Below are 24,931 nucleotides of genomic sequence, written 5' to 3'. Positions count from 1 at the left end.
AAGCATCAAAACAGATAAGTGTTTGAAAATCCCAAGCTGATTCTGCTCCAAGCTGACCCAGACTGGGCGTCCCAAGCTGACTCTTTTTCCAAGTTGACCCAGATTGGAGGAATTTGCGAGCTGATCTTCAAACTTCCCCCAACATTTCAGTCTTCTCACTTAAGTAAGGTGAATCCTAGGGGGCAGATAGAATCACCAATCATCTTCCCAAAGTGTGCCATCGAGGGAAACATCATCATGGCCTGAGCTAAGTCCAAGCTGACTCGGTCTGAACTGAGATCAGGACAACTCAGGGATAATTTCGTATCAAGAGTATAGAATGATAATCGTTATTTAAAGAAAATAAAAACTTCAACTATGAAAAGAAATAAAAGGAGCATCTTAGAAGTAAGTGTGACCCAAGTTGCCCAAGTTTGACCAGAAATGGCCAAGTTTGACTATCCCTGACCTGAGTTTGACCCGTTGACCAAGTTTCAGTTTGAGTTGGGCTGAATTGGCCTGTTTGTGAGCGTGTCCGATCCCGAGTACCTGGCCGGGTTTACTGCCTTGGTAGAAACAAAAGGTATTCAACCTAAAGTTCATGTCCGTAGAAAACATGATTAATTATCTATAGTTCATTAGAGAGACGTAATTATAAATGAAAAAAAAAAAAAAAAAGTAGATAAAAAGTTGACCTCTAATTTATGACTTGTAGTCGTCTAGTGGATTCGAATGGAATTATAACCCGGTCTGTATTAGAAGTTGGCATACACAAAATAGACTTTCGAAAACTAAACATTTGATCAACCGAATATAATCACGTTATATCTTGTGTCGTTTCACGGTCGTTTCTCACTTTCTCGTGTCGAATACTTATCCTATTGAGTGTCGAAACCATACTTTCGATCGGGTTTGTCAACTCTCAAAACAGGCTAAAATTCCACTCGAATCATCTATACAATTCCATTTATTGGGTGACAACTTACCTTTATTATTTCTATTCAAGAATAAAATCTAATAAACTATTCCAAGGTTCTAACTAAGAAGAATAATTGTAAGTCCTAGAATTACGGAATCTATTAAAGTTATACAAAAAAAAAAAGAAGGTAACAAATGGTGGTGGTCCGCCAAAAGCAAATGATGCCATTGCGGCAGTTATATGTCACACTAGTAGTATCAACCTTCTCTTCAGCTTCACTTCAATTCTACATAGTACACTTTCACATTTTTGAATCCATTTTTCGATCACTTGGTGTTTGGTAATTAATCTCATAGTTTTGGTCATTTTCAACGAAAATTAATGCTAAGAAGAGGTAGGAATTCACCAAGATGTCGAAAGGCTGGATCCGTTCCTGTTTATCTTAATGTGTATGATATCACTTCCATGAATGGTTGTACTTATTGGCTTGGCCTTGGTGCCTACCATTCGGGCGTTCAAGGTTTGATCTTAACCTTGTATTATTTGTTCCGATAAAGGGTTAATAGTTTCAAAATATAACGTATTATTGGAGCTTGATACATTTATGAACATCTGTATGCAATTATATATAAGCGTTATAATTGCATTAGATGTAACAAACTTGTACATTTTCACCCCTGAATGTGACATATTTACATACATTTTCACTAACATATATGTGTGCAGCTGAGGGGTGAATGAAATAATGAAATTACGTTATATACAAAAAGTTTCATTCAAGAAAATATTGCATAAATTAACGTCCATAGTTTGGTAAGCTAATAGAAGAATGTGGTTAATTTGGATTTTTGATGTTTGTAGTGCATGGAGTTGAGTTTGCATTTGGATCTCATGACCATGCGACGACTGGAATCTTTGAAGGAAAACCGAAACAATTTGAAGGATTTGTGTTTAGGAAACAAATTATGATCGGATGGACGGATATGAATCTAAGGGAGGTGAGAAGATTCATGGAACAATTTGCTGAAAACTACAAAGGAATTTCGTATAACATGATCACTAGAAACTGCAATCACTTTTGTAACGAAGCTTGTCTTAGACTCACCGGAAACCCTATTCCAAGTTGGGTTAATCGTCTTGCTAGAATCGGTAAGTTGCTCAAGAACTTTAATTCAACCAATGGCAGATTACACAGAACAATATACTTTACACACCTGTACAATTTAGTAACAATATTTTTTAGCTCAGCCTAAATAACAAATTTAGGAGGTAATTCGTATACCACCAAACATGTTTCACAGTATGTATTTATGTTGTCCTAGATTTGTCAATGTTATACTTTTTATGTTAGCCCATTTGAAAAACTTGGTGAAGCTTTAGATTATATGACTTTGCAAAGTACATCATTATTCTATAGAACTTGCCCGAGACCCTCACATTTTATCGTGACTCTTTGTTTAGGTTTATTGTGTAATTGTATAATTCCTACAAGTATAAGTTCGTGTAAAGTTGGAATTGAAGACAACGTGTGTAATGAAGAAGAGAAAGCTGAACTATGGAAGCGTTCAAGTAGGTTCACCTCATCTTCAAGTTCTACATCATCGTCTGAAAGATCAACTGTGGCATCAACTACTATTGATTTAAGGAGAAGCTTTGGAACAAGAAGTTTTGTTCCCCCGTCTTCACCATTTCTTCTCGACTGTTCATATTCTTCATCTTAGTTCTACCATATTAATTCAAGTCGAATTTTCAATCTTACTAAGTGTAGTTTTCCTTTTTCTCTAGCAAGGAAAAATGAATAAAACTTCATGTAACGACAATGTTATTGCAATCAGAGTTTGGTAGCAAAGGTCTCATGAGGCGAGACCTCAATGGCTTGAATTACCTGCCCTCGTAACTGTTAGTAAAAACAACTTTTTTTTCAGATACCTTCACAAAAAGAACTTTATTCTTCTAGGTTGAATTATGATTTCAGATTATTCTGGATGTTTTGATTTGCGAATCTAAAATGTTAAGAATACATGTAAAATGGTGCAGATGGGGTCCAAAGAAAGCTTGTAACTAGTCTATTGTCTGATAGGATCAACTTAGGATTTTATTTGGCAGAAGAGGGGTTTCACTATTATTGGCAATTTCAGATGGAGGGGTGAAAAAGCCATGAAAAAAAAAATTCCTGCCCACCTTAATATTCTATAGCATGGGCTGAAACTTGATTCTTTGCTAAAAAGTAAGAAGCCATGGTGGCTTATAGGTTGGGGACATCAGGAGTCAGGACCGCATGTAAACATAATTCATGGCTTATAGATCAAACAAGCAATGTATATCTTGTTCCGGCCTGGATCAGTTATGCAGTGTTATCTGATGTGAAGTAGCTTTAACACTAAACACCATGAGACAATTATAATATGAAACCAACCATATTAAACATGAGGGGAAAAAACTCAGTTAAGGGACCAAATGCCAATAGATATACATATACTAAATTGGCAAAAGGTAGTCGTACAAGTGTACCATCATTCTCATCACAACAATATCTACAAAATTTAGGCTGATAAATCCGTGTTTACAAAGGAGTATATGACTGTATGATGGTTCTGTTATGTTATGACGCTGCTTGAGTAAGATACAATGTAAAATGAGATACGGCAGACTGTAAATGACATGAAAGAAGGTCTTCAGGTATGGGGGCCTCGAATATAGTATTGAAGCATTCTAACTTAATCTCAGTGGTCGAACCCTCCCCAGAATCGGCAACTAGCAAATCACTGATCTCCTCTGCCATATTTGCATACACCATTCTGCAGTTCAAAAGGCAATTTTTTATAAAATGATAAGAGATACAAAAGACATATTGCTAAATGTTGAACATAATGAACGAGTTCCAGGAAATACAAAAGACAGTTGATTTTTTCGGGAACGGCTCCAAGGTCGGGGTACCCGTCCCAGGGACGTTCAGGGGACGGAAACGGCAGGGGACGTTTCCAATTTTGGGGATGGCGGCGGGGAGAGTTTGGGGACGTTTCAGTTGACTATAAGGATGTTTCCTATATTATATATATCCTATATGTATATATACTGTGTGGGTATGTAAGCCCAAAAATAGCAAAAAAAAATTGCTTTGGTTTTTCCAGTAGCTGAAAGTATGGAACGAAGGTGAAGAAGAGACAACAATCAATTAATTTATTTATTATCCATAATATTTATTATCAATTTTTAATCTACACCTTGAAGTTTTAGTTTTATTTTAAAACAACCCTAAAGTTTCATACTTTATATCAAAAACAACCTCAAAACTAATATGCTATGTACGAGTATATAACTTTCTTTTATGTTTGATTTTCATTATTAATATTATTAATATATTACATTATTTTATGTAATAAAGTGTATATATATATATATTATTAATTAAATATAAAAATATTAAAATTTAAATAAAAGTTATATATTAAAAAGTTGTTCGATAATTATTTATCTTTAGAGATGTAATTTTTTTGGAGTTTACACTTTACATCATTATATATCTATTTTGTATTTTTTTTTTAATATATTTATTATTTTTTACATTTTTATTGCTGTATCCTCGTCGTACCCGTATCTTATATTTTTTACTTTTGCCAATTCCCGTACCCGTATTGTCCCCGTACCTCTTCGCCGTACCCGTCTCGGTGCTACTTAGAGGCTAAGTAAACATAGGTTGACTTAAAATACTATATTTCCCTAAATGGTAAAAAACTAATACAAGTATATATTATTAGGGTGTCAGATATGATTACAAAATTTATATATACCTAAATCATAATATCGCTTTATAAATAAAACTATGTAGGTGGTGTTTGGGATTGCGTTTCATTGACCTTTTTTATTTCCTAAATAAACAGATTGCACCATCTGACCATCTCATATGTAATCAGTATAAGCATATCCAAAGAATTTATGCTGTAACCCGCTTTGCTACACCTGATTATCTATTCCTGATTATTCCATATTACGTTACCACTTTCTAAAGGCAATGTCTACCCCACTCCACCCACCCCCTTGATAATTCCTTATAAAAAAGGAATCAAGCAAACGGGTTGAAAAGCCACCTCCGATCTCTATATATTATAAACTCGTCTCAGCGAAATTTCAACAATTAGATGATCATTTTTACAGTACCTGGCATCAATAGGCAAGCGGTTACCCCAAATTGCCAAAGAACCTTTCAAGCAACCAAAAAATTTCTTGCAGTCTTCATTTTTGTCCTCAAGAGAAACCTGTAACAGTAGAATGGTTGCATGTAAATAATCACTAACAAATACTAGAACTCATGGAAAGATTATACAAGTTAGTTGCTAACTTGCTATATGATAGTGTTAGTTTTCTTGGTTAAAATAAAGAAACTACAAATTCAGAAGGTAGGGAGTTCAAAAGTCCTTCAAAGCGTATTTTAAGACATAAAGTCCTACATCAATACATCCTAAAAGAACTGTTGATACAATACACTTTTTGTAAATGACAGTAACTATTTAAATAAAATAATTTCTTTTGGACTTAAATGTTTGGAAACAACCAAGCCTAATTTGAACCGAACATCATCTGTTTTGACCCAACCTGCCCATTTTGTCATAGCTAGATTTTAACTGGATCATGCCAATGATTCTCCTGAAATCCAACTTTAAATCACTTCAAATATATGATTGTCGAAATCAACCGAAGTGTCATTTTAGTGCATCATCCTAATATAACTCCTTGCTATACTAAGGCTATAAAGAATCCTATTTAATTAGATCATTACCCACTACAAAATCTAAAAAAATGGAATCGTTACTGAACCTGGCCGACCTTCCCATTTTCTAACCTCTAACTATGACTTTATCATGAGAAATCTACAGTCGGCTAATAGCAGACATAAGGATGAAAATTCGCTGATTCTTCAGCTAATAAAGATGAAACATACATATCGTTTGAAAAGTTTCATACCAGTTTGGTCATTGTATCATCCTCTCCCTTCAATGCACTTCTAAGTAAATAAAATGATAAATATATCCCAGCGCCCAAGTCCCAATTCTCAATTTCTGATTTATGGTCTTCCATAGATGTTGCAAGCCTCCATATCTCTGAATCTTTGCCTAAAAATATGAAGATGTGAGTAAAAAAGTACTACTAAGTTTTCAAAATTTATAGCATTGAATAGCTAAAAAATACATATGGCAAAGATCTTCTTTAGTGGCTTCCACTGTCAATGGTAATCAACGAGTCTAGAAACAACATAGCCAGATCAACAAAAGCTTTGTCTGCTTACACTCTAACCTTTATTCTAAAACATCTACACTATATAATTTAAACTACAAAATGACTCGACTCATTTAAGTTATTTTATGGAAAAAAAAAAAAATTTCAATAACTTTCTTTTACTCGAACAACTTGTTTAACTTTAATTGCTTACTTCATTTTATATATTTAACTATACTAGCTGAACATTTATTGTATAATTTAATATATGCATAAATGCCACCAGAGAAATAACATTAAACATGTGCAAGACAAACACATGCAACATGTAAAAAGAGTTATCCTCTTTTTATTCTAAAGATCATCACGGCTAATGAAGTCATGTGACTTATCATGACAAGCATATAAACACTTTGCACATCAAGCTCTATAAGTAGAAGGTGCTACAGTAAAATGAACTTCAACAAATTATGGGCCTTACCTGACAAAAACAAAGAAAGTGCAACTGAAGTTACAAAGGTTGAATGTGCTTTTTGCCAAAAAGCACATCCGAGATAGTGTTCAAGGGCCTTGAAACAATTTCCAAAGTAAGCATGATATACTGCCTGCAGAAACAAACCGCATGAGACGATAAGATTTAATGGTGTTTGATAAAAATGGCCAGTTACCTGATAACATTTGAAATTATTGGTAAATGAATGTCGCATTTAAGTGTCAGTATTTAAAAAATTAGTTTGCTATTCGCCTATTCCAACAACCATCACTTTCATACGAATCCCAACATGACCCATAGAATACACACAAAAATAAAAAAAAAACCTATGGTAGCAGAGGTCACCAAATGGACTCAGTTAATTCAAATGGAGTAAACTTATACCTCTAAGGGGTCAAATGAGCCATATTAAAAATTAATTTAAACAAAAATGGATCAAATGTCCCCAGAGTGTAACTTCATCACATATGATCTAAATTGCTTATGCAACAACTGTAACGATACTGTAATAATAGAGTCTATCAATATATTTTGAGAATGCTAAATTGCTAATTGAGAAGGGGCAAGTGTTTCGCCAGTCTGTACTCATGATTACCCATTTTGACCAGTTAGCCAACCTGGTTATTCTACCTACTTTAGATGATATAGGTGGGCCAAAAACACAATCAGAGTGAAGAAGATTAAAGGTTTTGATTATTATATGATAGAAAGAGACATCTCACCAAGGCCTCATGCAACCAAGCTGATGGAATTCCCAAATCCACAATGAATTGACGTTGGGTATCTTGAGCACTCCAGGTTTCACAATACTGGAACAATATTTCCCTGATAACATTAGCTTGCAGGTACGGATAATCATCACGATGGGGCATGTGGAGCACAACATAGATGGCCCAGTGACAGTGCCCTAGAGATAACAGCTGGGAAACAAATCCCATGTCAAGAACATGAAGATCATCAGAACTAAATGTGCCAATTGCTTCTAAAACTGCACGTTGATGCCAAATCATGTGATGATCAAGGGCATCATGAGTTGAAGCAAACGCACTGAACATAGTCTTCAAGATGCTAGATTCAATCTGTTCACTACCATGAAGAAGCATAAGATAATATGAAAGATCAAAACGGTTACCACGGATCCGACTTATACCATCTTCTACCCATCCTTCGTCTATGTATACAGGGACAGGAAAGGGAGCCCGTCCATCTTCTAGAAGATGCTGATACGTCCGGAAAATGAAGGTTAGATCTGAATCTGGTGGAAGTTTATACCACATCAACAATCCCAAAAACCGCTTCCAGTCAATTATCATGTCACCCAAGGCATCATCGATATTACCAGCAAGTAACTCGAGAAGTCTGATTCTGTCCTGCTCCATAAAATTGAAATCTAAACCGTTGGTTTTCCAAAGACGAAGTTGCCGATCAATATCAGTACGATTGACAGTGGACCCGCCAGCCTGACTCAGCAGACAAGCAAGTCTTACATCTCCTCTAGAAGCAGACAGTTCTACAGCTGCATCGAGTTGTCGTCCAGTTAGAAGCAAAAGTAAATGTTGTAAATCATTTGAATCATTTAAAGAACTTATTTCGTCCTGTACACGGTGACACACACTTTCTTGTAACCAGTCACTAAACTCTGCTCTTCGGATCAATGGGAGTGCGTCCACATCAACTTCTAATGAACTTTCCTTCGAGGAAAATAGAACCTTTATCAATTCCCAGACAAATACTTGGTGCATTAACAGCACACGAGCTGAAGGAGATAATCCGGGAACCTCCAGTTGCTTCTCAATAATTCCTATGTAGCTTCTACATACATGTAAAAGTTCCAAACGGTTGCAGGCAACCTCCCGAGTCTTTATCTTATATGAACCAACTGCAACCTCTTTTGTTTCATGACTAATTTCCTTATGGAAATTTAGTAGAGAATCAAAACACAAATCATTAAGTTCTTCCCGTATTTTGTTGTTTTCATCTCTGACCACATTATCCATTGCAACTTTTTCTATAGTTATTGTAGAAGACAATTCCCGCTTCTGATCAGTGCTGCTAACAGTAGAACCACAGTGAAGAAGAAGGTTATTTGGACCCCAGGTTACACCAAAGGACCTACCCATGAATAATCCAGCATCAACTATATTCCGAGAATAGCTACGTGTTACCGGTGTTTCCTTAACTTCCAGCTTAAACCCCTGAACTTTTGCTATCATCAAAGGTAGTCCTTTGTTTTGTTGAGCCAATAATATAGACCCATTAGGACTAGAGCAAAAACTGGCAGGATTGTACTCGAGCAAAGCTAGTGGAGTTTTACGAATTGCCTGTGGACTGGATCTTTGCACTGGTTTGCTTATGGGTTCCTTACCAAACGGAGGCCTGTGGTTTGAAAACATTCCATTTGATTCCTCATCCTCTTCTTCCTCATCAGGAAACATAATCATTCTCATTTCCTTCATTCTAACTGGATCAAGACCGAGGTGTGAAGGAAGAGAATGGGAAAGTAGACGAGAATCCATTGACGGGGTGTCTTCATCAAGATCAGGACCATCACTATCATTCATAATAACCCGCTCACGAACTTCTAAATTGACATCAGCATCATCCATCATAACATCGTCCTCCTCATCGTCGCTTAAACCAAATCTGCTAAAATGTTGGACAAAGAACTTCCATTCTTTTCGACTAGGGTCAAAAGAAAGAAACTCTGCTCCTTGCTTTTCAGCACTCGCCATCAACTTTTCTATCGAAGAGCTTATTTGTAGCAATAGAGTTACTTCTGCAGCCTTGTTAAGTCCCTTACCAACCACTGGTTTGGCTGTTTCGTCTTCATACACAACAATCTCATGCCTCCTGAACTTGATAATCTGGTCTAAATCTAACCATCTGACATCAGTTTCTCCAGAAAACTTAACACATCCGTAACCATATCTACCAACTGTGAAGTTTTGAACCCTACTGCAATGACCTGGATCCATGAGTTCCCTTATGGCTAATTCACTCAAACTAGGTTCCATGAAATAATCAAAGGCTCGCAGAGTAGGAAAAAAAGAATTGATCTCATGGGAAACCAAACATGCTGAAGAAGCATGGTCACCATCCAAACTTACTTTCCTTTTTTTGAACTGAGATCTAACAAGAGACTCGTGAAAAGGGTCCTGGACATCCAGATCGACACCCATTTCAGGCTAATTTGTATTTCACCTCACCTATTAGCCGGTTAGATTCTTCAATAACCCCTGATAAGAAGCATAAAAAGAAGCTATAAGAAAAACTCTGTGATTTTCTGTCTGGATTTATATCAACTCCCCTGGCATCATAATATCATTATTGTGAGGGAAACTTGATGAACAGATAAGAAAGCAGATTCATCATTCATCTAAATATATAATCACCATGTTGATAGGGTAGGTAAGCTCAAACTTATACTTAGAAAGGTTGCTCTACAAGTGACAAATCAATGATTCAAGCTCAAACAAATCCAAATTTAGATACTAGTCATTTCATTGATTTAGATTGCTAAGTGCACATTGATGGTTGACAAATTGTGACCTATAAAACACCCTAGTGAAACGCATATTATGTTTCACATAGAAATCTCCAAGCTTGACACTAACTTCCACTCAACTACATTGCTTGAGCACATCATTAACATACTAAAACTTCACAAAACAAAATTAAACGATAGCTCACAACCAGCTCATATAGATTCATGCAAAACCTGATACAAGAAACCGAAACCTAATTTCTTGACAAATAAAAAAAGAAGTTAAAAACCATCAACTCATCAAGTGACCGACTTAACCAAAAGATCCAGCACATGCAGTTCAACAAGCACAGCCCATTGCTTTTCGCTATTCAGCTCTCTATACTTGCCGTAGCTTAGACAGATGGGCAGATAGTTTCCTACCAGAGTTCATGCTTAGCTTTACTATTTTAATAGTGTCACCAATCCCTTTCAGACTCTAATACTATGATACCTCATTATAGAAAACACTACAGTAGTTGTCGACTGATAACTTTTGACTCGACTCGAAAACCTGAATTTTGACTCGTGATTCGACTCGTAAGAGTTAAGACACTTTTATATAATGTAACTATCAATATGATATATAATATATAACCATATTATCAAACTACAAAAATCATAAGTGTGCAACTCACATTGACTCGTTCCAAATTCACACCACGACTCGTAAGAGTCAGCAAAAAAAAGAGTCACCCAACGAGTCGCCTAGTTTTTGTTGTAAATTGACTCAATTCGTAAGAGTCAACTTGTGACTCGTAACAGTCTAACAACTTATGAGTACACCTATATATATATATATATAGGGTAGCACTCCAGTGAGAACATTTTTAAAATAAAAACGGTGAGAACACTTAAAAACATCATTTTGATGCATTAAAAATCCATAAAACAAACACAGTGCATAATTAATTATCATTATCTAAGTGTTTAACACATCGATCCGTCAAAATCGAAAAAATCACGTTTTTTGTTGTATGCATCATTTTGATGAATATGCATCCAAGATGGATGCACAAAACAAAAAAACATGATTTTCTCGATTTTGATAGGCCAATATGTTGTTAAACACTTAAATAATGATAATTAGTTATACACTATGTTAGTTTTATGGACTTTTAATGCATCAAAATGTAGTTTTTAAGTGTTCTCACCGGTTCTTATTTTAAGACTGTTCTTATTTGATTGTCCCTCATATACATATATATATATATATATATGAATGTGTGTGAAGTATCTACTATATCACTAGCTCATGTAAAGTACTATATACACACACAAACACACATACATACAGCCTAGCTGAAATGCATGAATAAACTAACATATTTAAACTCAAATGAACAAATTGAAGAGATCATACATTATATATATATACATATATATATACTTGAGAACGAGATCTAATATGAGAAATAGAATAAGGAAATTGCTCACCGTGAAAAGAAAACACAGGGACTAGCAATAGTGGTCGCCGGAGTGATCAACTTCCGGCGGAGGTACGGTTGTTCAATTGACGGAAAAAAAATACCAAAAGAAAACCCTAGGAAGTTTATGTGACAGAAAGTGTGTGGGCGCGTGTGTATTGGGGGGAAAATGTAAAATGCATTTTGATGAAATTAACTGGTGGGCCTGATATGTAATAAGTGGTTGACCGATTTGGTTTGGTTTTAGCCCATGAATGATTAAAATTATGGAAAAGGCCCAATTATTGAATCTGTTAAATACTTTAGTTTACGGGGTGTGTTTGCTTGATGGGTATGAGAATAGAATAATGGGTTTGATTACCAATTAGATTGTTTGGTTAATATATTTGTCGTCCATAAAAAGCAATAAATTTTTTTAAAAAAAAAAAACGGCATTATAATCTCTTATTACTAAATTGTTATTTAAGAATACTCAAAACCCTTTATGTTTGTGGTTTTAGAATACCTATTCCAATTACCACAAGTAGGTAATAAAAGAAAGGGATTAGTACATTAGAATATAAACAACTTTACACGAATTGTTATAGTATGTATCAAACTTCAATCATGTACATTGTATGTAATGAACTTTCAAATCTTGTGCATTGTATGTTAACTCGCGTGTATGTGGCAACCATATAAAGCTGTCACTTGTAAGTTTTTTATTGGTTAGATACATACAATATACACAGGATTTGAAAATTTCTTACATACAATACATATGATTGAAGTTTAATACACACTATAACAATTCGTGTGAAGTTGATTGCATCCTGAAATACTAATCTCTAAAAGAAAATACGACTACTCATTTTTTAAATGTAGTATCAGAGATGGTGCCAGAAACTTTTTTGCGTAGGGGCAATTTTAAAAGTTGTTTGTCATACTTATAAAAATCGTATCCAAAAATATAAAAACAATTGAACCCTAGCTATACAAAATGGATCCTCGAAAAAATTTCGTCATCACAACGAGTGTAACACTCATATTCAAAAATAAGAGTTTATTTTGAAAAAATAAAGACTGCACGTGCGAGACAAGGTTTTATTAAATGAAAATGTAAATAATCCAAGAAACCCGAAAAATATATTTATTATTTAATAATTAGCTTGTATATATATCTTTCCTACATAACTATTATGATTATTATAATTAATTGTTTGTGATAAACATATATAATATTTTGAAAGAAAATTTTTCCACAAACGACTACATTATTAGTGTACTACACATTTACATATCAAAACAAATAAATCTTTTTCTTTAACCTTGTTTTCATTCGTTTTATTAAAAATCAAAACTACTCAAATTTTATTCTGCCAATAAATAGATCTATCTCAAAGTTAATACTATGATGACCAATGACTTTCAAATAATAAGCTTATAACAACGGAGATAACATTTATATGTATTTCTTAATTATGTTTTCTTAATTTTAAAAAAAAGTTATAAATATATCATTTAAATTTTTTAAAAATTTACATTGTATCAAAATTAGAATGAGGGCAATTGACCCTACTGCCCCACAGTAACTCCGTCCATGGTAGTAGGGCAAGTTATGTAAAAAGGTAGAAAAACGCGTTGTTGCAGAATTCTTATGATAATAATTTACCAACATCTTTTCAGATTTTTTAAGTTTAAATGTAAAGTTTCATATATAGTTTGTCAAATTATATATTCACCTAACCTATAACATGAACCGAATAATATATTACGGTAATAGACTAAAGGCTAAGAAAATAAGAATGAACAATGGTAAATATTAGTAAAATGATAATGAGGATGTTAATATATATGCTTCACTAATTTTATTTTTTGTTTGCCTCAAATATCATGATCTGTGATAGTTAATTAAAGAGGGTTATTACATAAATTTTTTAAAAAATATCTCATTATTTGAAATGTTATGTATGATTGTATGTGTACGTGTCAACATAATGTCTATAGGGAATCAAAAACAAATTACATAGAGGAAAAGAAAAAGACACGTAACATGTTTGGAAATAAAAACGTTAAAAGCGTAGTCAAAGATCATAATCCAATGCTTTTTATGTTTATCTTTTTCAGTTTCTATTTGGTGAGTAAGACGCCGAAGTAAGTTCCACGTATGTGTTGGATGCACAATAAATATACCAGGTGTACAAAAAATGAATAAGTAAAGAAAAAAGCCAAACTAAACAATTTGAGTTGGCTATCGTAAATGTTGTCTATTATAAAACAAGTAATAAAGTAAAATAAATAAGACAAATTTGATCTTTAGATCTTAGTTAACTTGATGTATGAAGATTCATGAAACAATTATTGTACAGTGATTTTTAGTGAAGAAATCCATATTTTTTTATTTATTTTACTTTAATATTTATTTTATTTTACTTAAAATTTTAACGACTTTATTAAAAATTGAGTTAAAAATAAAATAAAAATAAATAAAAGTGAATTGTTTGACCCAATTTCAACCAAAGGTTGCATAATTAAAAATATTCTTTCATTGTAGTTCATTAATTTTGCAAGTGTATTAATTTTCCAGGTCGGGTCGAATTTTTGGTCATAGTTTTAGTCTTTAATTTATACGTTTGGCTGTTTTAAGGTCAACTGATTATGTAAATCACTAAACCACGTCATTTTACACTTAATAAATACATAAAGTTAATCATTAAACAATAAAAACATAGAAACTTGAAAGTTTAAAATAATTACTCTGCAGAACCAAAATACACACAAATATGCAAATATATACTTATGAATTTAGTCCAAAATTCTAGCTTTTTAATCTTAATTAACAAAATTCTATTTGTGTATTATTTGTTCAACAAGTACGGGAAATTATGTTCACAGGTTATGTTATTATTTACCATAAATGAAATAATAAAGTGGGCAAAAAGTTAAGTTTTATTACATGTGGGGGGTTTATATAGGCATATAAATTGTACTTAAACCCCCTTTCATAATTACAAACAAGTACATAGTTAATTACATGATAAACCTTTCAACAAAACATAATAAACTCAAAGGATAATACAAATGCTAATATACAAAACACACACTACAAAATATAAAGCTAACAGATTTTATATATAAAGTACTGGTAATAAGATACTAATAAAATGGCCAAAATATTTAACATGTGTTGTAAGATAGCCTCGTAAAATATCATCTATATAAGATGCTTCAAAGCTGTGGTTTAGGCACTACACCTTGGTTACTCACTTTTCTATATTGACTTTATCCATAAATTTCTTCAAATCGAAATTCAATTGAAATTATCAGAGCTTAGTTGTTAAGAAATAAATCTATTCAAAATCATCTATGGAAGAAGAAGAAGATAAGGTTAGTATTCTATTTATGAGCTAATCTATTATCATCACCACTGATAAATACAAGTCTACAATTAATCTTAAAGAAATATATATGTGTTTTGTTTGCGGATGGTTAATTAATACATGAAAATTACCTACAAGTCTTCGAGAGAAAAACAAAGTTAATTTAAATTCAATGGATTAATGTTACCTATAATGCCCTTTAAAACTCCAATTTGCATGCCGTTCAAAACCAAAAAAAAAAAAAAAGAAGAAGAAAAAAACCAGCACTTCGTATGATGATCTTTTCGTAGCATGACATAATTCTGCTTAATAATTGTACTTAATTTAAGTAATTACGTGTTACAATATATGCAGGAATGACACCTCGTCGACGAGGAAGAAGAAGCTACCTTAATAGTGGTAGAGGTGAGCCATTCAAATATGGAACAAAATCGATAATCATTCAAAAAGGAAGTAAACAAGTAATATCTAAAAATAATGTTTCTTCCGTATTATCTACACCATCTTCGTAATCCGAAAAAAGACGATCAATTATATAGAGAATTTATAAAATTTTTGAAAAATAAAAAAGATGATAATCTTTTTTATCTAAAAGCAACAACCTCTTCTTCTGATTTTATTCAAACCGCTCATGAAGAGCTTATTACTATCTTAGAACATCAAGATGTTCTAAGATATTTTGAATCTGAAAATAATCCTTGGAGTCTTATGTCAAAATATTTTGGTACTGAATCATATGCGACCGCTTCTTATAAAGATAGGACATATTATGAAACTATTCTCTTAGTTACACGATCATGCGAAATTTTGCATTTTACTTCTAAAACAAATCCTGGAGTTTATGATTTTAGTAAAGCTGTTATAAAGCAAATGATATCTATTGAAGAATGGGGTTTAAATGCCCTCATAGAAAGAGAATTTACTCATCCAAAATTACATATTCCAATTAAATTTAATTAGTGGGATTATATCGATAGTTTTCATAAAGCATTTTTATATGAAAATCCTCAAAGAAAACATACTTGGTTATTTCAAGTATGTGTTAAAGTTTATAACAAACATATCCCAAATTGGTTTGTTGAATGGTGGTATTCATATGGGCCATCGATTCAAATTTTACCAGAACCTTATAAAGGTTTATATACTGAATGGGTAAATATTACTTCAAAATTAAAAGATATAGTCGTTAAAAGTAATGGTTTAAATGAGGTTATACCCTCTCTATACTTTTTTATGGATATGGAAATGGATGCCCGAAGTAAATTATTCTGAAAATTCTATACCTTGTATTTGAAGGATATTTTTCACAAAATTTTAGAGGAAAATGCTTCAGAAAAATCCTCAAACAAGAGTTATGTACTCCCAAGAAACAATTGAGAATATCATAAAAGGTTTAGCATCATATAAAGAACCTTAAGAATTTAAATATAGAAGCTTTCAACATAGACCCGGGGATAAATCTTTCACTCACTGATAAGTGAAAAAAAATAAGATAGTTCAATTCAAGAAAATTGAAAACCAAAACATAAATAATATGTCAAAACAAATTATTTCGAAGACATATCTTCTAGAGATGAAAGAGGATTTTCTTCAAAATATATGAACATGAGTGGATTAACGTTCTTTTTATCTTATCTGATATGTTACTACAGCAAACTAAGGTTTTTCTTTCCACTTTCTTTGTACTTTTTAGTTTCCACTTTTGATTGTAAATTTTTCATTTCCACTTTTGATTGTAAATTTTTCATGTATGATATTATAATAAGAAGATTTTCATCCTCGTAATATTTTAATCCTTTTCGGTGTTATAATGTGCTTGTTATACTTTTATCCTTGCATTATTTAGTTACTCAGCCTATGATAGGTTAAGACCCTTTATATGATGTAATCGATTGTCATCATGTCATGAATATGAACTTTTCATCTTTATCTTAGGTTATAGTATGATCTAGATTTGTACCCATTTCGAGCTCATGTAAGTTTGCTTAAGTCACAAAGAATTTAGTCGAAGTTTATGATTTGGAGGGAGGATTTAATGAGACCTTCTCCAATAGGATATATCATTAACATTGTATTTTCAAGTTAAAATTTTAATTTATATATAAAAAAGTACTTTTGAGTTGAAAAGGCTAAAGAAAAAAATTAAATAATTATATTCTCGATCTCATTACAAAAAATAAAGGAAAAAATAAAAACAATTTTATAATTATAACCTCCTTATCTATACTACTATATAAAGTAAATTGTCTTTCCCCTTTAAGTAATTAAGAATCTGAAATGACCATATTAATCTTCTTATTTATTCACTAATTTAAACATCTTTACCTATATACCTATAATACCCTTAATAAAATAAACTACAACATAGATTCTCCAATCCTTAAATAACCATATTAACCCTTACCGCCGCACATCATCGCCACAATTGCCGCAGTCACACCTTTGTTGTTACCACCATCACCGTTGCATCGCGCGGGCATCCCGTCTCGTAGTTACTCAATCAAAGTATCAAACCATAGATAAACAAATAGACACTCTTATTAAACAATACGAGCATAATACCCTCGCAATGTGACGGAGTTGGTGGAGAAGGCGGTTTAGTGATGTCGGTGATGGTACCGTTGGTGGTGGTGGCGGTGTTAAGTGGTGTAGGTTGATGTAATTGTAATAGTAGAAACTTTTAGAAGATAAGGGCTTAAAATGTTAATTATTAAAATAAAGGTTTAGCATGTAAATTAATTTATTAAGAGCAAATTTGGTGTTTTATAAAAAAAACTGTTTTCATAGTGGATACTTAATAAAGGTAATTTGGTAATTCTGTATGTAACTATTGTATAACTATTTTTAAAATTGGGGATGAGATAATTTTTATAAAAGAGTATAAATAATTTTAGAAAATTTTAATCCTGGGGTTAACGTCTGATTTAATTCCAAAGTAAAACTTCATATAACATCAATATTGGTGAGACATCTTTGCATTTATTGGCTGTGCCTCTGTGAGAATATGATTGGTGGCTTTTGAATAAAATAAGGGGTTTATGGCATACAAATATAACCACCTATGACCAAATAGTTATGTAATGTAGTGACCTATTCATGTGGCTATGTAATGTATGCACTTATGTTCTCTTGGATATACTATGTACGGATTTTACATAGTATATCCAAAAAAAATACATAGATTCTTACATTGATTAACCTAAATAAAAAGAATCTAACATAGTATAGCCAAGAAAACATAAGTGCATACATTACATAACCACCTAAATAGGTCACTACATTACATAATTATTTGGTCATAGATGGTTACATTCATATACCATTATCCCTAAAATAAGACCATGATGCAATTTTGACAAAGCCCATCAACCATTGTTTCTCTAAAGCCTAGCTTATAGTTTACAAGTTACAATATGCATTTTGATTGTAATTATTCCTGAGTTCTTTCGATACATGTCAAGATGTCCAAAATGACTTGTAAATATGATTTTCATTTTGGAATCGTTTTCTATAAAAGAAACTACTATTATTGGTTTGATAAATAGATCAGATTCATAAATATCATTTTAGTAGCTTTCGAATGATAATAACTATTATGATACGAGTATATGTGAAACAACAGTATAAAATCCGAACATTAGATTTTTACACTACGCTCTGTTACAACCAATTCTGATGAAAGCAGTGTATTTTCAATATCTAATTCCAACGAGCTAGTCAAGCTTACAAGTCAAAAATTCCTAACAACTTGGTTGAAATGACTTTTATGAGCATATGACCACATTTTATGATGGTAGATAAGTTCATGTGAGCTCGAGTTTTAATTACTAAACAGAATTTATTGAGCTCTAGCATTTCATACACATATATCTAAGCTCGAGCTCAAACAACGATCACATACTCAGAATATAATCTCCAACAAAACTTTGAGAATTTAATTGAGCTTGAGTCCAACTTAAGTGATGTAATTAGTCTTGGATATTTTGGTGTAATTGGATTAATTTGTTTGACCATTAGAGTGGAGGGAGCGCCCTAGGGAGGGGAGGGGTGCCGGTCTGGTACCGGTTGGCACACCGCGCCGACCCCCCAGTACCGGTAGGGTGGAGAGCGTTTTGGGGACCACCGCGCCGGTTTCACTGTCGATTGATGAACGTTATATTTGAGCGTTGTTTCGTTTGTTTTTTGTTTGTTTTTTTAACTAGCTGTCATTTATATGTATATATACATATACATATTTTATATCTATATGTTGCAGACTTGAGGGGGAAAGAAGACAGAAGCACAACCATGTATCTATCTATCTATCTATATATTATTAATTAAATTCAGTTTTACAACTTATACCCCTAAAGTTTAAACTATTTATAATATTAGTTCAAAATCTTTTTTTTTTCTATACATTATATTATTATTTTTATTATTACTACTAATATTATTATTTAAAAATAGTTTTAATTATTATTTAGAATAAAAATAAATAGAAATTAAATTAAAAAAAAAGGGTGGGGAGGGGTGGGGTGGGGAAGTATTCTTAGCATTAGGCAGCGGACAAGGAGGAGAAACAAAACCGGGAAGGGTGGCGAGACGCTCCTCCCACCCTTATTGTCATAATAAGAAATTATCTAGGCTTGAAGGTGTGTAGTGCACGCCTATTTAAATCTACTATGACCCTATGGGGTCCGGGGGCAGCACCCCTAGCTGGGTTGAGTTGGAAATTTCTATTTTTGTTAAGTTATTATGGTGAAAATCTCTCCAAAATTTAAATTTTCAGAACTAAAGGGACTGATTTTGCCAATTTTAAATGCTTATGTAATTAACTGCTTAGTTAACGGGCCAAACTTTATATCTACCCGGTTTTGTTGTTGATGGTTGATCATAACATTCTGTGGTTCATTCACGCTCTCAAACAAAACATACAAAAAATTCTAAAATTTTTAAATTGTATTTGATTAAATGGTTTGAATGAATTGCTAAATTGATTCAATCTGAAAGTGATTACATGTCTTTAAGAAATAATTAATATCCGGTTTGATTTGTCTGATTTTTTTATTTCCCCAACACATAGGCTAGCCGAAAAACATCTGCAACTTAGACTAGACTTGTTTACATCCGTTAATGTCATTCTTTCGACCAATACATATCACCAACAAACAGAGAAAATATTCACAAACTTGACATTATCATATATTTTAGATTTGTAGTCTTCTATAATGAATGTGTAACGATTTCACAACTATATTTAGATACAGTTTTGGGCTTCTACTAGTGTAACAATTGCAAAATTTCTTTTCTGAAATTTATATGCGTGGAGCACAAAGTGAAGCTATTAAATTAAGAAAATAGCACCACGTACCAAAACGATGCTAAAATATTCGTTCAAAGTGCCATGAATAAAAAAGGAAATTAATGCTAAAGTTCTCCACTATGGCACTATCCATAATGATGAGTGTCTCCTTGTCATATTGTCCATAGTTTCTTAAAAGAATTACCCCATTAACTAAAACTACATACTCCAATATCTAAAATCTTACTTTATTTATCTTTTAAAAAATATTCAGTGAAATTCGAAAAATTTGATGATGATGAACCTTTTGTTTTTTTAACAAGATATAAATGTTAAGATGATAACCTTAATCGAATGATCCGCCTTTTCTTCGTTATATAAATTTTCAGCAAATCCTCCGCATTTAAGCGCAAAAATGGGCTGTAAGTTACACCATGAAGCAACTTGGGCCCAACGCTTTTCTTATGAGAATTCTCTCCTTCACTGCCTTCCAGGGCTCCATTAATGATATTGACTAAGTGGTATTATTAATGATATTGATCATATATCTTGTATATACGGTATAATAATAATTCATTAGACATTATATTAGATCATTACTATCAATTTTTTGTTCTAATCGTTTATTTTATGTTTTAATTATTCTATAGAATATTATGTATGCTGTTTCAAAACTCAAAAAATGTATTGACTATTGAACCCACCTACACATGTTGTATCTTAAATATGAAATACTTTAATTAGTAGTTTCAAATTATATTTTTAATATTCCTTTTAATCCCCTTTCATGATACAAAAAGTAAAGTAATCATGCGATATCAGTCAAATCCAACTTTTGTTCAATTACCATTGAACACACTCTTCAAAACTTCAAACTAAATGAATTTACTAAATGGGCTAATACCCAGTGGTATCCCTGTCTCCCATGAAGAGGTTCCTTCCTGTTGACGTAGGTTCGAATCATGGAGGGAGCAAAGGTTTTCTCCCAATTAAGTGTAGTGCCCTTGGGCTGTTTGGTTGGGAGTTTTTCTCTCCCCCGTGGTTCTCTGACACACGGTCGTTGTTCCTTGAACACATTCTGCCCGGTGGGTGTAGATACCACATATGGGGTCTAACAGGCTCTGAGGTTCAAGGGCAACCATCCCGTTAACGTTCAAAAATAAAATGAATTTACTAAATATTAATCAATAATCACACTTGTATAAATTATTCTTAATATTCTTACAGTATATAATTCACTATTGATTATATATATATATATATACACAAGAGAGAGGTACCCGCACAATGCGGCAGCGGTCACGACGATGGGTGGTGTTGGTGGTGGCGATGGTCACGGTAACGGTGTGGTTATTGATGTGAAATTAATTGACGTGAAAATGGGTAATGATAATTATTTTAAGAGTTAAAAGATGTATTTTGTAAATAATCTCATTAAAAGTATTATAATTAATTAAATATATTAGGTGAAAATATTTAAATTAGTGAAAAAAGAAGAGAAATAGTTTGGATTGATAAGGTTGGAAAATATTTACAGGATATTTTGGGTAAATGTGGTGTGTGAGTCAAAAATGTGTTGAAAGTTAAGGGTATTTTAGTTATTTTAAAGGTGAAAAGTTAAAAATGGAGGTAGTTTGTTTTAAAAAAAAGTATATATATATATTATATAATTATATATTATATAAATACACTAATGCTAAGTGAATAAATATAATACCACTTAAAATAAATGTTTATTAAGCTACAAGTCTACAACACTTGGAGCATTAATTTTTCCCTTTTCCTTTTGGTTTAAAGTATTACTACTTATGTATTAAGAGCACGATTGGAATTATGTTATAAAGTGATTATTTGATTAATACGTTTATAAAACACAAATTAATCTAAAAAAGTGTTTGGATAATATGTTTATTAGCTATGAAAACACTTGAGAAGCATGTATTTACATGTTTTTTCAAAATGTAATTTTGAAAACACATAATCTATTTTGAATTTTTTTTTTTTTTTAAAACACAACACCAAACACTAAAGTATTACTACTTATTCTAAGACTCTACTCCGTTCAATCATTTTGTATTCAAACATTTGTAGATATGTAATTGTATTCTTGTGACTTAGAAAAAAAGAAAGAAGAAAGAAAAAGTTTTTAATTATGTAAATTTGTAAATTTTATGTATCAAGCAAACTAAATCTCACCATAACTAAATCCCAAAATTGCATTAATTAAAACTAGACGGATGCCCGCACGATGTGGCAGTGATGGTGGTAGTGATGAAGATGTGGCGATGGCGGTGGTGGTGGCGGCAATGTGTGGTGGTGACGATGGTGGTGGCGTGATGGTGAATATAAATTAATTGATGTACATAAGAGAGATTAATATGGTTTCTTTAGGGTTTGAAAGATTTATGTTGTATTTTATTTTATTAAAAGTAAGGTTTTTCTAGCCAAATTTACTTAATTCTAAACTACTCAAATAAACACCAAGAAATATTAATGTCAAAAGAATCTCTAATTCTCTATCATAACTATTATTCATGTCGACTCCAGGTAAACTCAAGTTCAATTAATCGTTAAAAACTACCTTACCAACCAGTTTATTCATTTATTGAATCATAACTTCGAATCACATCAAAAGACGAATGCGAAACGCGTAATTGATTCTTACAACTAAGAGATTCTAAAACCACTCGGGTCCCCAGTTGGTTGTATACAATTAAAACTATTTTTTAATTTGTATATTGCAACAATTAGGATTTATGTTAACTACGTCCAAAAAATAACATCTAAAAAATAATACCTTATCCATCTCATATTCTGTTACTAAATGGTACATAAAAATCATAAACTGTCAAGTTTCACATATGAATGAATACCAACAGTTGAAATTACTATTGAAAAAACAAATAATAAATAAAAACGTAAAATAAATAAATAAATAAAAAAACGTTATGAGAAAGATTACTTTTCTAAAACTCTATATATATTTTTCCAAAAGTTATACAATTATTTTGAGACTTAATAACAAAGCTTTATAAAAGAAAAATAAAAACAATTTAATATTTAATATTTAAAATTTAAAATCCTTGTAGGTCCCGGAAAAGGAGAGGATGCGGCGCTTATATGTCGCCAATTGCACCAACAGATTTCATTTTCATCCATATTAACTCTTTTTTTTTTCTACTTTTTTTTTTATATCTCTCACACACATTCAAATCTTTCGAATTATTTGAACACAACAACAAGATGCTTTGTAGAGGAAACAATTCAATAAAATGTCGCAAACCAGGATCAAATCCTGTTTACTTAAACGTATATGATCTTACTCCCATGAATGAGTATGCATATTGGCTAGGCCTAGGTGTCTATCATTCCGGTGTACAAGGTAATTAAGTTCGATATTTTATGTATCTATTATCGTATTATTATGTTATGTATGACTAAATATGACTATATGCTACTGTCAATGAGTCGAGCTTTTATTTAGTTATTAATTTATTTATTTTTCGGTATTGATGTTTTTTTTTTTTATAAATTTTTTTTGAAGTGCATGGAGTTGAGTATGCTTATGGAGCTCATGAAGAAGCTACGACCGGAATATTTGAAGGAGAACCGAAACAATGTGAAGGGTTTACGTTTAGGAAGCGGATTTTGATCGGATGGACCGATATGAATATAAAGGAAGTTAAAGGATTCATGGAAGAACTTGGCCACGAATACAAAGGAACTTCGTATAACTTAATTACAAAAAATTGCAATCACTTTTGTAAAGATGTTTGTATTAGGCTTACAGGAAATTCTATACCGAGTTGGGTTAATCGTCTAGCTAAAATCGGTAAGCCTTCAAGTTGACTGACTAGCTACTCTTATGCTTCACAAACCTGATCACTTGTTTAAAATAACGACTTACTTTATTTTTATTTAATTATTAGTAAAAAAAAAAAAAGTATGTTAGCTATTAATTAAACACTCAAATTAAAGTAAGTTGTTATTCTAAATAACACTGTATAATGAGAATATTCTGACATTATATTGTGATAATATTTATTAGGTCTTTTATGCAATTGTCTAGTTCCAGCGAGTATAAGTTCAACTAAAGTTGGAATCGAAGATAACAAATGTAATGAAGCAGAAGTTAAGGCGAAACTAAGGAGTCGTTCGAGTAGGTTCACTTCATCGTCGAGTTCTCCATCATCATCCGAAAAATCGACATTTGCATCACCTATATTTGGTCGGACCAGAAGTCATGGAAGAACTGTTCTTCATCCATGTTCCCCTTTGATGCTAAATATTTCTTGTTCGTAGTAAATGTAATTTGGAATTTGGATTAAGGGTAAATTATTTTTGGTCAATTCTTAATTTTAATTTGCATTTATTTATTTTGCTTTTGGCTCCTTTATTAGTGAGCTGGAATCTACAATGCAAATTGGGGAGTTAGTTGTCAACGGAGTAAAATATATATAGTCGGTTGTGCATAACAACTAACTGATTCTCAAAGATAATTATAATTATTAGAATAATTATACTAACTAGTAGGATAAATCTTATTGTTATTTTAGGAAAATTAACTAGTTTTTTCTCAGATATATCATATATATTATAATAATTTACTTTGGCTAGAATGATATCCGTACGGTAACGGCTTCAGTGGTGGTGATGGGTGCCGGCGGTGGTAGTATAATTATTTTAAAAAATTAATAGATTTTAAAAATAATTAAATTAGTGAATAAATGAGA

The 24,931-nt window shown here is 32.1% G+C and overlaps 3 protein-coding genes across 4 annotated transcripts; 2 read left to right on the top strand and 1 right to left on the bottom strand.

The window, feature by feature from the left end:
- Positions 1-1,190: 1,190 nt before the first annotated feature.
- LOC122608418 (deSI-like protein At4g17486) lies at positions 1,191-2,788 on the top strand. Its single transcript, XM_043781524.1, has 3 exons — positions 1,191-1,418; positions 1,760-2,047; positions 2,360-2,788. Exons 1-3 carry the CDS (start codon positions 1,280-1,282, stop codon positions 2,617-2,619), a joined length of 687 nt encoding a protein of 228 aa, XP_043637459.1. The 5' UTR covers positions 1,191-1,279; the 3' UTR covers positions 2,620-2,788.
- Positions 2,789-3,470: 682 nt separating this feature from the next.
- LOC122608111 (nuclear pore complex protein NUP96) lies at positions 3,471-11,692 on the bottom strand. The gene is made up of 6 exons (XM_043781201.1): positions 11,566-11,692; positions 7,328-9,841; positions 6,594-6,717; positions 5,861-6,009; positions 5,057-5,154; positions 3,471-3,696 (listed from the first exon to the last, which is right to left on the bottom strand). The coding sequence occupies exons 2-6, from the start codon at positions 9,782-9,784 to the stop codon at positions 3,501-3,503; spliced, it is 3,024 nt and encodes a 1,007-aa protein (XP_043637136.1). The 5' UTR covers positions 9,785-9,841; positions 11,566-11,692; the 3' UTR covers positions 3,471-3,500.
- Positions 11,693-23,403: 11,711 nt separating this feature from the next.
- LOC122607128 (deSI-like protein At4g17486) lies at positions 23,404-24,554 on the top strand. 2 transcript variants are annotated; one of them, XM_043780049.1, is made up of 3 exons: positions 23,404-23,580; positions 23,743-24,030; positions 24,268-24,554. In XM_043780049.1, the coding sequence occupies exons 1-3, from the start codon at positions 23,442-23,444 to the stop codon at positions 24,498-24,500; spliced, it is 660 nt and encodes a 219-aa protein (XP_043635984.1). In that variant the 5' UTR covers positions 23,404-23,441; the 3' UTR covers positions 24,501-24,554. The 2 variants fall into 2 exon arrangements, with proteins under 2 accessions (XP_043635984.1, XP_043635983.1); XM_043780048.1 differs by having other exon boundaries at positions 24,247-24,554.
- The last annotated feature ends 377 nt before the right edge of the window (positions 24,555-24,931 follow it).

This window comes from Erigeron canadensis, chromosome 7, assembly GCF_010389155.1.
Source record: "Erigeron canadensis isolate Cc75 chromosome 7, C_canadensis_v1, whole genome shotgun sequence".
NCBI classification, from domain to species: Eukaryota; Viridiplantae; Streptophyta; class Magnoliopsida; order Asterales; family Asteraceae; genus Erigeron; species Erigeron canadensis.
This window is presented reverse-complemented; position numbering and strand designations above follow the sequence as displayed.

Excerpts from the sequence above, each read along its gene's own strand:
- LOC122608418 (XM_043781524.1), top strand. The coding sequence starts at position 1,280 with ATGCTAAGAAGAGGTAGGAATTCACCAAGATGTCGAAAGGCTGGATCC. Across the intron at positions 1,419-1,759 it reads CTACCATTCGGGCGTTCAAG|TGCATGGAGTTGAGTTTGCA; the intron begins GTTTGATCTTAA and ends TGATGTTTGTAG. Across the intron at positions 2,048-2,359 it reads TAATCGTCTTGCTAGAATCG|GTTTATTGTGTAATTGTATA; the intron begins GTAAGTTGCTCA and ends CTCTTTGTTTAG.
- LOC122608111 (XM_043781201.1), bottom strand. The coding sequence starts at position 9,784 with ATGGGTGTCGATCTGGATGTCCAGGACCCTTTTCACGAGTCTCTTGTT. Across the intron at positions 5,155-5,860 it reads ATGATACAATGACCAAACTG|GTTTCTCTTGAGGACAAAAA; the intron begins GTATGAAACTTT and ends CTACTGTTACAG. Across the intron at positions 3,697-5,056 it reads CGCTTGCCTATTGATGCCAG|AATGGTGTATGCAAATATGG; the intron begins GTACTGTAAAAA and ends TTTGAACTGCAG.
- LOC122607128 (XM_043780048.1), top strand. The coding sequence starts at position 23,442 with ATGCTTTGTAGAGGAAACAATTCAATAAAATGTCGCAAACCAGGATCA. Across the intron at positions 23,581-23,742 it reads CTATCATTCCGGTGTACAAG|TGCATGGAGTTGAGTATGCT; the intron begins GTAATTAAGTTC and ends TTTTTTTTGAAG. Across the intron at positions 24,031-24,246 it reads TAATCGTCTAGCTAAAATCG|GTCTTTTATGCAATTGTCTA; the intron begins GTAAGCCTTCAA and ends AATATTTATTAG.